Source organism: Glossina fuscipes, unplaced genomic scaffold, assembly GCF_014805625.2.
Source record: "Glossina fuscipes isolate IAEA_lab_2018 unplaced genomic scaffold, Yale_Gfus_2 27, whole genome shotgun sequence".
Classification (NCBI taxonomy): domain Eukaryota; kingdom Metazoa; phylum Arthropoda; class Insecta; order Diptera; family Glossinidae; genus Glossina; species Glossina fuscipes.
Genome location: NW_023998422.1, coordinates 3150456 through 3164210, shown reverse-complemented (window position 1 = coordinate 3164210; position 13755 = coordinate 3150456). Strand labels below are relative to the sequence as shown.

At 34.2% G+C, this 13755-nt stretch overlaps 1 protein-coding gene across 1 annotated transcript in view; it reads left to right on the top strand.

The window, feature by feature from the left end:
- The first annotated feature begins 285 nt into the window (after positions 1-285).
- The window catches only part of LOC119635690 (protein espinas), a 56257-nt gene continuing 42787 nt past the window's right edge, over positions 286-13755 (top strand). The window contains exon 1 of the mRNA XM_038030643.1: positions 286-1089. Within this exon, the coding sequence (XP_037886571.1) occupies positions 593-1089 (497 nt within the window). The 5' untranslated portion in view covers positions 286-592. The remainder of the gene's footprint in view (positions 1090-13755) is intronic.

Here is a 13755-nt window from a genome sequence, read left to right as displayed (position 1 = left end):
CCAGACAACGAATATAGCTGGCGACAACAACAACGACATGAAACAAAGAAATTGTCACAAATCTAGTCACCATCGTTCATCATCTTACATATATATACCAAAGAATGCAATCACGACATTGTCACTAGCGTTAAACCATAGCAAACAACAACACCAACACCAACAACAACAACAACAGCAAAAAGCATCCTCATTACCATCCTCATCGATATTAACGTTTGCGTCATCGTCTGCCGAGACCAGCGTAACGCCTTTAGGTCAGGAAAATACGTTGGCACTACCACCACGAACGTCATCGTCGTCGTCATCATCACTGGCACAAGCTCTTTCTCACACATCACTGCATCAGTCGTACCATTCACAACAGTCCAGTCTCATTAGTTACGATCGAAGTTGTTCAACAAGTCGTCAAAGTTTGCAAACGCATGCCGCCGCAACTGACAGCGCCAAACAGAATGACAAGCATAGCGTGCAAAGTATAATACTGGATGACACATTTCTTTCGTCGGGCATATCGTGCCCCAGTGAAACACAATCTGAAGCCAGTACAAACTCTCCAACATTCCATAAATCGATTCTTCAGCGCCTTTCAATGGCAATCAGTAGTAAGAACGTTCATGCAGAAAATACTAGCAACGCTGAAGATAATGTACTGATTTCAAATGAATTGACGACTACAACAACTAATAAAAACCAACAAGAAGAACAACAAGAACAGAAACGACAACAATATGATCAAATGCAGCAGCGTCAGCACAAGCAGCAACAGCAACAGCAACAATGTTGTAATATTGTTTATTCTAATGAGCCTAAGTTGTCTGCGCTTCGTGAAGATGCTAATGTATTTACAACATTGTTGCCTGCTACTGATCTCTGCAGTTTAAATAAGTGTCGCAATCGTAATGCCGTTTGGATGCATGCTACCAATTCGAATTCTTATTGGCTGGCTGACGACTTGCAATTGAGCGATATCGAAGAACAATTGCACAAAATGCAATTAAGCCAATCAAACTGCCTCCCGCAGAACGATAACAACATCCAGCGCAAAACGGAGTTGAGCGATGAAGACTTGCATAAAAGCAAAACACTGTAAGTTTTGATTTTGCATAAACATTTAATAAATTATCAGGGGTATTAGAGTTAGTTGTAACGGATAATATTTTCTTCTACAGGTTATAATATGTGTTGAATACCCATTAGATAGGAATTGGTAGTTAGTTTTCTACGAGTAGTTGTTACATCTTTAAATAGAGCGCTTCATAGAAGCAAGAGATTGCAAGTCTTCTTTTTTCAAACAAATCAAATAAACTGTTTCTTGCTACAGATTTATAATGCAGCCCTTGTTAAAATAGGGTAAGAGTGGGCGATTTCTATATTTGAATAGCAAAACACTACAAGTTTTTTTTTTGATAAAAAGATTAAATAAATGATTATTTGCGTCAAGTTTGCAATGTATGCGTTTTTCTAACCCTTTATTAATGGATTTTTATGATTCTACGAGATTTGCGATTTACCAGCAAAATGTCATAAAATTTGATTTTACAGATAGATTATATTTTGCCAGAGGGTTGCCATGGATTCGTTTTTGTTGAAAAAGAGCAGCAGAAGTCGATTCAAAGCATGATTCAAAGACAATGTGTTATAAGTCTTGTTCTATAAGTCCTGATATATTAAATAAATTATTATTTGCTATAGATTTTTGAAGAAAGATTTTTCAGTCTTTCTTTGTTAAAAAGGAAAGTGGGCGTTTCCTATGCTTTAGAAACAGCATATTATAAGTCTTGTTTGTATAAAAAAATGAAATACATCTCTATACACATGGTTGCAATGGGTTCCTTTTTTTAGCCATTTTTAAAAGGCGACTTTTGATTTTAACAATAACTCAAATAAATTATTATTTCTTACGGGTATGTTGTCCTCTTTTAGCGCACTTTTAAAAAAGATTAACAGGCTACACAGGTGAAATGTCACAAGCCGTCTTTCTACACAAACAAGTTACAAGTTACAGATTGTAAAGAACCTTTTCCAAGGGCCTAATACGTTTTAGAGTTTCGTTCGTTTCCTTTGTTTCAAAGGCAAAATGTTACAAGTCCGCCTCTTAGGAACAAATTATTTGCTGCAGGAGAGTGTAAACGAGGTTTTCAAAAGCACTTCGTACGTTTTAGATTTCGATAGGTGTCCTACGTTTTAGAGATAAAATGTTATAAGTCTTGTTCATATAAAAAAGTTAAATAACTTAATCTATGCCCTATGATTGTACGGAATGATATTTTCCTCTAGAATTCTGTTCGAAATGAGTGCGCAGTGATTTGGTTCTACAATAATAAATTAGTTCGATTCCATTAATTGATAAGTATATATAAAATGCTTGTTTACGCCTAAAGTAAAATGTTGTTAATTTTGATTTCATATAAAAATTTCGTCGGGTGTTTTCAAATCTTTTTTCTAGTAAGCTATTAAAAGAGAAAGAGATTCCAGTCATTTCTAGCTTGACTTGCTTGCTTGGCTGGTGATTCATTTAAAGTAATATTTAAGTGATTCACCCATAACCTCTGCGTCTTAATAGCGTATGTAGCGATTATTTGTGGCGAAAAAAATCATACATCAATCAGTCTGCTTTTGTGCTTAAGAATGTAAGCATATGACATGTGTGCGGTGAGAGCAAGAGGTATAAGATTTATTTTTAGTGAAATTAAAGTAACATCAAAGAAGAGTGTCAAAGATTCGCTTTAATGCTACTTTTTTCTTTACTTCTTTGTACAAAATGTACATCTTTAATCTTTTATCAGTTTATTGTAGGAAAACATATTTGGAGTCCTTCTTAAAAAAGTAACACAAATGTTCAATATATATATATATATATATATATGTGTGTGTGTGTGTGTATATATATTTGGATTTGCATAAACTCGCATCATTGGCTTTGATCTTACTTAAGCTTAGCAATGAAAGATATTTTAACTACAAGGTAAACGATACAAGGAAACTTAAGTAGCAACGTTTTGCTTAGTTAAACTTGTTTTCATATTTTTACTATGGATTACTTCGTTATCGAGTATGAATACTTGCTTTTTATTACTACTTTATGATCCGTTAATAATAATAAAGTTTGAGAAAGGCTGTAACTACGAAATGGACATAAGAATTTTAATTTCCAGCATCATAACAACTAGTAAAAATACAACTTTATGTGACTGATTTTATAATTACAACCGAACGTCTAACGATTGCCTTTGCGATAAGTTATGGGTTTTCTTTTTTTACAATCAAATCAAACCAAACCAGTTTCAGCAAATGCTCTTAAATCCCTAATATGGCTTTAAATCAATAAATTAATTATCAAAGTAATTTAAGAGAAGGAATAAAAAATTGTTCTTTATGATTTTAGCTTTAGTTTTTTGCTTATTCGGAGAGCAGATTGGTTAGTAAATTCCGTTCATTTTCAAATATGATTTACGAACGTTGAGTCTTAGATTTATATCCTCATCGTTGAGACGTTAGGACCATGCAAAAAGAAGCGAAGAAAGAAGTTTACAATCATTGCGATTATACTGATTTCGTCTAAAAGGCTTAATCTGCTTCAATAAAATGATGAACTTTATAATCCCGTCAATTGCTTGGGTATCAAAGCACGAGGTGTACTTAAAAAAGTGGAGATTTTTTTATTTATTTTTTCATGTGACTGATCGTTCGGGGTATATCCTCTATGCGCGAAAGCGATGGAGATAGAAAACAACAGTCGCAGCTTACTGGGTGTGCGTCTAATCGGCAAGTGTTATATTTTTATCGACTAGTCATGCTCTACAGCTACGACCATTAATAGCCGGGAAGAAAACTTGGTAAAAGAGGCTCATATCACACGGCAACAGATTGAGACAGATGTTACGATTTTTATACCCTTTAGCTCCAAGCGTTAATATAATGATCCAGTCTATAAAACAAAAGTAGAAATTATGTATTGATTTATTTTTTTCGCTGCGTTTAGTATAGAATAGCCATAAAAATTGTTGTTGCTGCGTACGCAGTATTTTAAGCCCGGTTGTTAAAGAAAGTTATTTTAAGCGTAATAGTAAGCTAATCGCTTTAGGCTGCGAACATCAGGTATTTGTATAATCTAAGTGATTCGCACAGCATGGATTTGTATAACACAATGCAATTTTCGGATGCTATGGGAGAGTCTTCTGTGTATTAACCACTAATTAATTTTCGGGGTAAAATCATTTTTAAAGCAACTTCTCTAAAGATGTTTAAATTATGCTATAAATGAAGAAACGAGAGTGTTTCACCTGCGACCACGCCCACAGTAGACAGTGCGGTAACATATAGCACATTTATTTATTTGTTTCGTTCCATTTGGGTAAAAGCAGCCAGCAATCCACACGTTTTGTACACGAAGGTTAACATAAATTCACTCAAAAAAAATCCTTAAAAACTAATTCAAAACAAGTAAGAAAATTATATTCGGCTATCACCGAATCTTTTACGCACCTACCACCTTTCTGTTGAACATAACTAAAGTGAAAAAGAGAGGTGCGAGTGGTTGCATTTTATCCTTTGTTCGATGTAGTTTATGAGTAATGAACATAAACTCACAAAGCAGAGGTGTTCTCAGTTTATGTTGCACAGTAACTTGAACCATTTTCAATAACAATCTGCGTGCAAGAACTTCGAATGTTGGCGCTATATTTGCAGCCCATAGCATAATTTTTGCTGCCAGAAGATTGTTTTCCCCAGATAATATAGAAGTGGGCAGATGGACAGACACGTACAGCTCAATTCATAATTTGATACTAACCAAAAGTATGTATAGGCTCTCCGAAGCTTTCTTTTGGATATAATAGACGTTCCGCCAATATAAATACGTGCACTTCTTTTCGCGAGCGGGGTATAAAATGCTGCGGTTAAAAGTAACACTAAAGTAGCTCTGAGGAAGAAGATAAAAAGCGAAAAGAAAAGATCACAATAACGACAATGAAATGAGGCATGGACTGACAGGTGGCAATTAAGCTAGTAATTGAGCCACAAACGCTGGACAGATTCTGTTAGAAGTAATGAATAAATGATAGTTAGCATTAAAGTTCTTATTGCAGAACTCAGGAAAGGAGGATAACACTCATAATTGGCTCTGTGAGAAACGTCAGCGAGAGGAATATCTGGAATCTTTACTCGGCGCAATAAAATAAAGTTTGCTTAGCAAGAATAATGGACATAGATTGGAAACATTTTCGACAAGGTGCGTCCTTGACCCAAAACACTCTAATATTGCAAATTTCATCAAAATATCCCAAAAACTCCGGCGTAAAGGTTGAACATAACGAAACAGAATAGGTCGACGGACAGACAAGCTCAGAAAGCAATGCGATTATCTTATGATGTTGTGAATCGAATTACTCTCTGAGTCGATCAGTACATCAGTGTACAAATTTAATATGCCTTTGTACCAGAAGTTGTGGAGCGTATAGCAAAAGCAATAAAGTTTTAATAACTTCTTATAAGTGATCGAGAGTCACATCGTGGTATGATTCGTTGTAAAAGCACGTAGTTGATTAGAGTTAAGCAAAGAAGCCAGCTTCCGTCTCTCAAGGGACCCTATTCTTATAATTCTAAATGCCACCTTAAGCCACTCAAAAAGACTACAAGAAATTGAAGACTTGAGAAAATACCACAAAATTAGGTAATTAACGGTTGGAAACAAGTTGAAAGAAAGGAAGAAAGAATGATTAGAAACAAGTTAAAAGAGAAAAAGAAAAAAAAGACGCAGAATGCATATCTGTCAGCGGCAGAAATACTTTTGTCTTTACGCATAATTTTTGGACCCTATTGCGATAACTAACTTAATAACTTCTTGAATGCCTTTTATGTATCAATTCTTTCTCTTACCTGATTGCATTGTTGTTGTCGGTGCTTCGGTTATGTTTGACAAAAAAAAAAAAAAAAAAAAAAAGAATTAATCGTACGGGATATGCAAGCACAAAAGCCTATAGTGTCAACTCACTTCACGTTCACTATTATTTATTAGTTATTTAAGATAAGAAGAAAGGATGCGAATTTAAATTTAATGCTTAACAATAACTCTATTTTTATAGTCCTTTCGAAAAGTCGATGGTGTAAATATAAACAACTTTTTAGTTACTTTATAACCTGAGCGTTATTCATATAACGTGCATTGGCGGGCAAAGCCTCTTAGCTTCATATGCTTGATAAATCATATTCAACAGATTTCCTTTGCCATCAGATCTTTACAATCAGTTGTTTTCCATATAAGTCCACTGTCCACTGTCAGGTAAGCTGTTGGGTAAACACTTTACGACACAAGACATTCGATAAGTTTTATGAAAGTAAGATGAGACGATCATAAATCGATTGTTGATGCAAGCCATCGCTTGTTAGGCTACAAGATGAGAATAATTTTTCTTCTTCTTTTTCTTATCGTTTCACATTTGCCTGATTTGAATTTTATTTTTACATATATATACACTTCTTTTTATTCTCTATACTCCCGCGTTTAATATAATATTATTTTGTGCTTTGTATCGTCGCACTAATTCAAGCAGAATCTATAAAATCTACTTTAGAGAGTGAGCGTTCGCCAGCAGCGTAGCAGCGTAAGTAAATCTTTTGTTTGCGTGCACGAGTCCATTTGCCACTTGCCACTTACCACAGAAGCTCTATTTGTTGGCAGCATGACAAGCAAGCATATCGTAAAGTATACCATATTATGCATGGCCGTTATTGTATGTGTAAGTCTCCACGTAAAGTGTATAAGTGAAATAATCTTGATTTATGTATCAACATTTTCTTTGTCGAACGTAATGATTATGTTCACAAAGTCATTTTGTATAATTATAAAAAATAATTCATACATTTTTAAATTTCCGTTCGCGAATCCATTGCTCCTTGCGATAGTGGTATATGTGTGCGGTATATGTTCAGTGGCTCTCTATAACACTACCACTATTTCACCGTCAAGTGCATTTCGCAACATCGAAATATAAAACCATAATCTTTATTGACATATTTAAGGAGTGTCTGGATGTGCGAGCTCAACTCAAAATCCCTCCAAAGCGAAAGCCATTAAAGAAATGAAATGGAGAAAAAACAAAAAAAAAAAAAAAATAAAAAATAAAAAATAAAATATAATAATGTTTATAATAAAAGAAAAAGAAACAAAAATAAATGCATGCCTGGCTTTTAACTCAATGATAATTTTGTATGCAGGATTTAGTAGCTTTCCGCTAGACGATGAGAGAAATGCTTTACAAGCTTTGACCATTCAATACACTTGCTAAAGCCAGTCGCTTTCAACAACAAATAGAGGTAGAGGCAGACAGCGAGAAAGAGAGAGTGAGAAATGAATTTTATTCATTGTATCGACTCTAAGCCATTGCGACTTGTTTGGCTACTTTACTTATTGTGTATAAACATCAGTGGTATTAATTGCCCGTAAACATTATCATAAAGTGAGTGAATGAATGAGTCAGTCATTCGATATCTCGTCCAAGTATTGGGTACTTTGCGGTTCATTTCGGTTTCTTTCTTTGAAAAATGTCCCTTTAAAGCATTAACTATTTTCGAGACAGACATGAATTGACAAAAAGCCTAATTAATGCTGACAGTAGATTTTAATATACACCTTGGGTGGTCCTTTTAGTTACTAGCTAAGCATTTTTGTTATTTTTCCTTTAAACGCACCATTTAAGAGGATTACAGCATTTCTACGCATCATCATTAGCATAATGTAATAGAATTATTTTTTAATTTTCGTTTTTTTCCACATCTTCGTTCACATGATCTTTCCTTTTCAATTTCGATATGCATAAAAAGTGATTATCATTGAATGCGTAAAAAACTACTTCGCTATATCTGCGTAATGTACTGGGCAAGATGTTAAATAAGCGGAAAAATTTTTTATTATTTTATTTTTTTACATATTTTTAATTTCTTGTATTTCTTTACATTTTTTATATTTTCATATATAATTTAAATTTTGTTGTTCTTTTTTGTGCATTTTTTCTCAAATATTTTTATCTCTTATGTTTTTTTTTTTAATCATTTTTTATGTCTTCTATAAATCATATTTTTTATATTTTTTCATGTTTACATTTTTTATATATTTTTAAATTTCTTATCTTTTTTATATAAAAAATTTTTTTTTATGTTTTTAATTGAATTATCATAATTTTTTATACTTTTTATACCCTATACCGTTTGTGGTATGTTCAGTAAAGAATCACTTTCTAAATCGACCTAAGCTTGACTGTCCGTCTATCCGTCTTATTCTCTTGTATTGAGCCTATAGGTCGCAAATTTTTGAGAAATTTTGATGGTACGCCAATATGTTTTGGGCGAAGGACAAACACTATTGATAATAATTCGGATCGGAGTACTTTGTCGACCATTTCTCACATAACAACTTATCGAATAAAGGCGCGGTTTCGTATTAGTATCTCGGCATTCTAAGTTAATGTATAAACTTTGGATTGAACATCTACATGTTTTGAACTTGTTGCCATTTAATCGTCCCTACGTGAACTAAATCTAATTTTCAATACTTCTTAAGGAAAATTCGCTGATAATAATAATTCGACATAACAATTAACAGCAAGTGAGACTGAGCACTCACTACAGTTACGATTAAAGTAAACTCTACTGCACTGGGATTTGAACCCACGAACACTGACTTGTTAGTCGTGTTTCTTACTTATTCAGCTACTTATGCGATTTAAATATCTGGCAAAAGACTTACGGCTAATAAAGCTCCCTTCTTACGAATATATGTGGAAAAAATCCATTCCGCTCGTAGGCTCTCAAGGCAAGGACTCAAAAAATATTTCAAATGAATCTTCTGTTTACATATTACCTACGTGTGAGTGTAATTTTGGTTTTGAGATCCTTGCGGACGTATTTATATGTGCGCTTAGCACAGTTTCAGCTATCATCTGCTTTTAAAATATTTTCTTGCAACCTAGGAGGTTCTGAAAGGGACATATGAGTCCGATGAATGAAGAGACGAGATTTAATCAGTTCATTTTCCCTCAGATCTGAAATATATCTTCTAACCGGTATGTAACGCATATCTCAGACTTCGGCCTGCAATCATAAAATGACTAAAAGACTATCCGTCAAACTACAGTTTCAAAATAGTGCAAAGAAAAAAAACTCAATGACCAAATCTAAAGTATCGACTTTAAATGGTAATTACATTAACACTAGCAAGGTTAAAATAGCATTGCACTCGTATATATATGTATATATATTATCCCGGACATTGGAATATACTGCATTTTTGTGATAAGCATTTGTATGTCCGTATGTGCGTCCTTTATATGTTTTCCCACAATAAATGGTTTCGCTTTATAATTGAAGGGTTTGTGTTTAGTCGAACGTATAGAAGTTTAACCGCAATATTCAGTTTACAATGTTGCCGGTTGATTTATTTGTGCATAAGGAAATAGGTAAAAGTATTATAGTCGGGCAAAGCTGACAATTAAATATCATACAGCACTGCACTTATTCATAAATTAACCCCATTGTCTCGTGTCTCAAGTAAGAGGACTCAAGACATGAACTAATGTGGTCCTAACCGCGAAATAATAATTTTTTTTTTAGTCCATTTACCATTCTTCACCTATTTTCATTATAAAATACTCTAAATTGGAGTTTGTTAACATATAAAGTAAGGGTTCTTATAGGGTCCTATATGGATGGATATAAATGGTCCAAGAACACGCACGAGAATTTTGTGACCAACGGATAGACCAGCTTAAATCCATTCAGACAATGATTCTGAACCGATATCGGTATAATAAAAGAAGTTTGGTCTTTTTAAGTCCTTGTGGTTGTTAAGTAGATCTTCGCAAACTTCATATACACTGTGCCACAAGTACAGGTATAGACAGAGGCGTAGCATGAGTTACAAATAGTATCACTGTTGGCTAGAGTTTCTCTTACGTGAAGATGTAAAGATGACGGAAGGGGGAGCGTGTTATTACTTCTGAAGTTTACATTCTTAAATTTAATCATGGAAAGTTCTGACTGAGGCACTCAAGATCCCTACGTAATTTAGGTTCCATGTCTCACGCGCATATCTTGAGAATTCTTGCTTTGATAAAAACGTGATTTCAAACGTGATTTGTTCGTCTTACCCTGTGCTTCGACAATAAAGAAAAATCTTTAACACATACTAAAATAAACTGCAGTTTGGGCGTAACTTAAAATACTTTAAAGTATTGACAGGACCAGCAAATTACTTCAAGTTTGGAGCACGTTTTCGTTTGTGGTAATCGTAGTGAAATTACTTGGAGGGCTTGCGCCTTTTTCTTATTAACGGATGAATTTTGAGTTTTTTTTTCTTTTTTTTGCGTTGAGTTCGTTAACCAAGGGGTATGCAGAAAAAACTTAATTGGTTACGCCTTACATGCGTTATATTGTGTGGTTTTACACGAGATTAGATGGCAATGATTAAATTGTCAAGGTGAACTATAATTTACGATAATTCCACATAGTAAACAATTCTGTTACGTTCACAATACCGAACAACTACTGATGAACCGATGATTGATTTGCTTGTGTTTGCACTTTTGACCTGCATTAAATGAACAAATAACGTGCTAAGATGGATGAATGCTTTATAATTTTTGTGTGTATATTACGCTCCTATAAATGTGTAGCGTTTATAATTTTGATGGGAACGATCCAAATTGTATTGCAGGCAAAACGGTAATTATATGCTTTTGCAAACAAAATCAATAAAAAATGCTATTATTTGTTGCTGTTTTGCATAAAGTAAACTTTTATATCGAACAGCAAACAAGTTAAAACGGTATGGTTGAGCAAGACCGTCCATTGAAATCACTATTTTCTATCGACTTTCATTACACTACGCTAAAATGTAGACCTTGTAGCCATGAAAACCCCTGTGTTTCGTAAGAACGATTAAATGTATCCGTAGCATTCGTTCTTGACCCAAAACACGTTATTGTTTTGTATTTCATCAAAATATCTCAAAAATGGCGACCTACAGGTTGAACGAAAGAAAAATAAATGAATAGGACTGACGGACAGACGGGCGGACATAATTAAGCCGACTCAAAAAGTTATTCCGAATTGAAAGTGGGTCTACCTGAAGTTTTTCTGGATTTTACGTACATTCGCACAATGTGCCCTTGTATCGCAAGAGGCGAAGGCTATAAAAATGAGCAGGGGAGAGTTGTTTAACTTCTAACAAGCCAAATATATTCAGTTGTATGTAGTGGTGTCCTGGGTTCACTATATTTGCGTTACCGAAATATTCGATAGCTGCAAAAGGCAACATATGCTCGCACTTTGATTAAATATCTCTGGGAACTGTCTTGTGCTTTTCTTACTAGTATTTCCGTTTGCGCTCAACATCTTACCGACAATGTCCTGCCAGTATATCATTCGATATCTTTGAAGCAGCATTCTATCCAAAAGTTATGTATTGAATTCCTGGGCATACGATATTCTATTTATATTTTTCCAGTATTTAAAATTTTTTCCTATTCCTATGAATATATTGTAGACGCGGCTATCTACAATTCCCAAAATTCTTGCTTTCTATACTTTTCCTCTTAATCTTAGTTCCAACTCTTTTTTGTTCTTAATCTCAAAAACCTAGCTAGGACTTAGGGCCGTCATTCATCTTGAGCTTTGCTTGTTCAGATGAAGTTCTCGAGCAGGTTAGGTTAAGCTAAGTATAAAATGCAGGGAGAACGAAACACGGAATTGGGACGCGACTGATTTTTAAATAAAATCTGTTAAGATTGACGATGCCAGGCATTTTAAATCTCGGAAAAAGACGGATCTTTCTTTCCGTGCTCGCTAAGAAGTAGAAGGCGAGTATGGTCTAAGATGTATAGCCGAACAGCTAGGAATGGCTACTTATTGCCATTGTAATCATTAAGTAAAAGTAGGGATACGAATTTTCTTGTGCCAATGTTTGTGACTGTGTAATAAATTAAAAAAGTAGTGGTGTCATCACGATGAATTGTTCAGCAGAGGTCATTATTCTACCCTTGCGCTATTGCTGCTTTCAAGTCGTTGAACTGCGAAAGCACGTGCCCCAATGTAAATAAATGATATAATTTCCTGCGAAAATTCCTAAAATTCCTGAAGATATCACACTGCACAATCTAAAAAATCGCAAAGGTTTATATAAATGATCTTGGACTAGACACCTATAATCAAACATGAATTGAAATCAAAAGGAAAGTAAAAGGAGAGAATGAAAAAGTGCAAGTTATTGGTATTTTTCTCTCTAATCACTAAAATATGAATTCAGGCAAAATAATCAACCCATCGCTTAGAAAACGCTTGCTTCTCATTTTATTGTTTAAAGATATCGTCAAACAGTTTGGAAACGTATCTTGATGAATGTATTATGTACCTTAAGCCCTCCCAGCCCTCACTATAGATAAAAGACATCAGACAAGCTCTTAAAATTCTTTTATTATAATAATCAATAAATCAAAGCAAAAACTTCTAACTGACCCTGAAGATAACTCAAATTAAAAACGAGCACTTTTAGAATAAAAGTAGAGAAGAGATATGCTTCTCTTGGCCTAGTGTATGCTAGATATGCTACTCTTAGCCTTAGAATGATTACAATAAATTCTCAAATATTTTTTTTGTAAATAAACTGGACGCACATATATTTCTCGTATGCAAGTTATTACCTTGGGGTTAAGTTTAGCTCGTTCTTCTAAAATCACTTCAAACAGGTTCTTTAAGCTTAACTTTCATTTTAGCGTATAAGATATTTTCCATTGAATTAAGGCCTATTTCTGCATAATTTATTAAATGATAAGCATTATCGCCCCAGACTGCCAGTGTTCAAGTGTTTTGTATGCACTTGTGTGCATATTTACCGGTATGCCTGCAAATATAAGTAGGTCAGGCAAACAAAAAGTTCTTGACAAAGTGTAGGCATTGGTTTGACGCGTGCAAAGAAAACGAGGAAATTGAAAGTCATTGGTAACACAGATATGGCTGTCATTGCTATTGCAAAGAATTTGTGAAAGTGTTTGCAACTGCAATATAGCATATATTCATGCATTATCTTCAACGATGACCGTTTTAGAAGCGTCATCTATGTCATAAATGTTGAATTAAGCTTAGTCTTTGTCGGTCTCTTGACTTACAGCTGAAACCAGTTTTTCTTAAGAAAATTTTAAATTTATTTTAAATTTCATTTTTTTATTGCTCTACCGATAGTTTTCCTTACAATAGATGTTGCAGTTAGTTTTATTTTAAATAAATAGAATTTTCCACGAAAAAAAAATCTGCTCACTTGATAGATTTTTCAAGTAATTTTTATTTTATATTTTAAGAATACAATGGATAAACCATATTAAGCCTTATTGGAACAAAGCTTTGTTATTCGAACCATACAATGAGTCTCACATAAAATATGGCTTTGTTCAAAAAGTAAGACCAATTTAATTTTATCTTTTTTAAATCTATTTCATCACTTTGAAAGTACTCCCCCGGAGATACCACATACTTATACCAGCGTTTTCTCCAATCCTCGAAACAGTTCTTGTAGTCCATTTCCGCAATGGCCTTTGAAGCTTTCTTCGATTCAGCTCGTATCTCATCCGTTAAATTAAAACATGGTGTCCGGTGTGGTCACCCTAGTCTAGGAAATAGCCAGATAGGTCACATGGGACTAGGCGCGTTATCGTGATGCAAAAACCAAGCGATGTCGTTCCCCCAAGTCCAACAACTCGAAAGCCA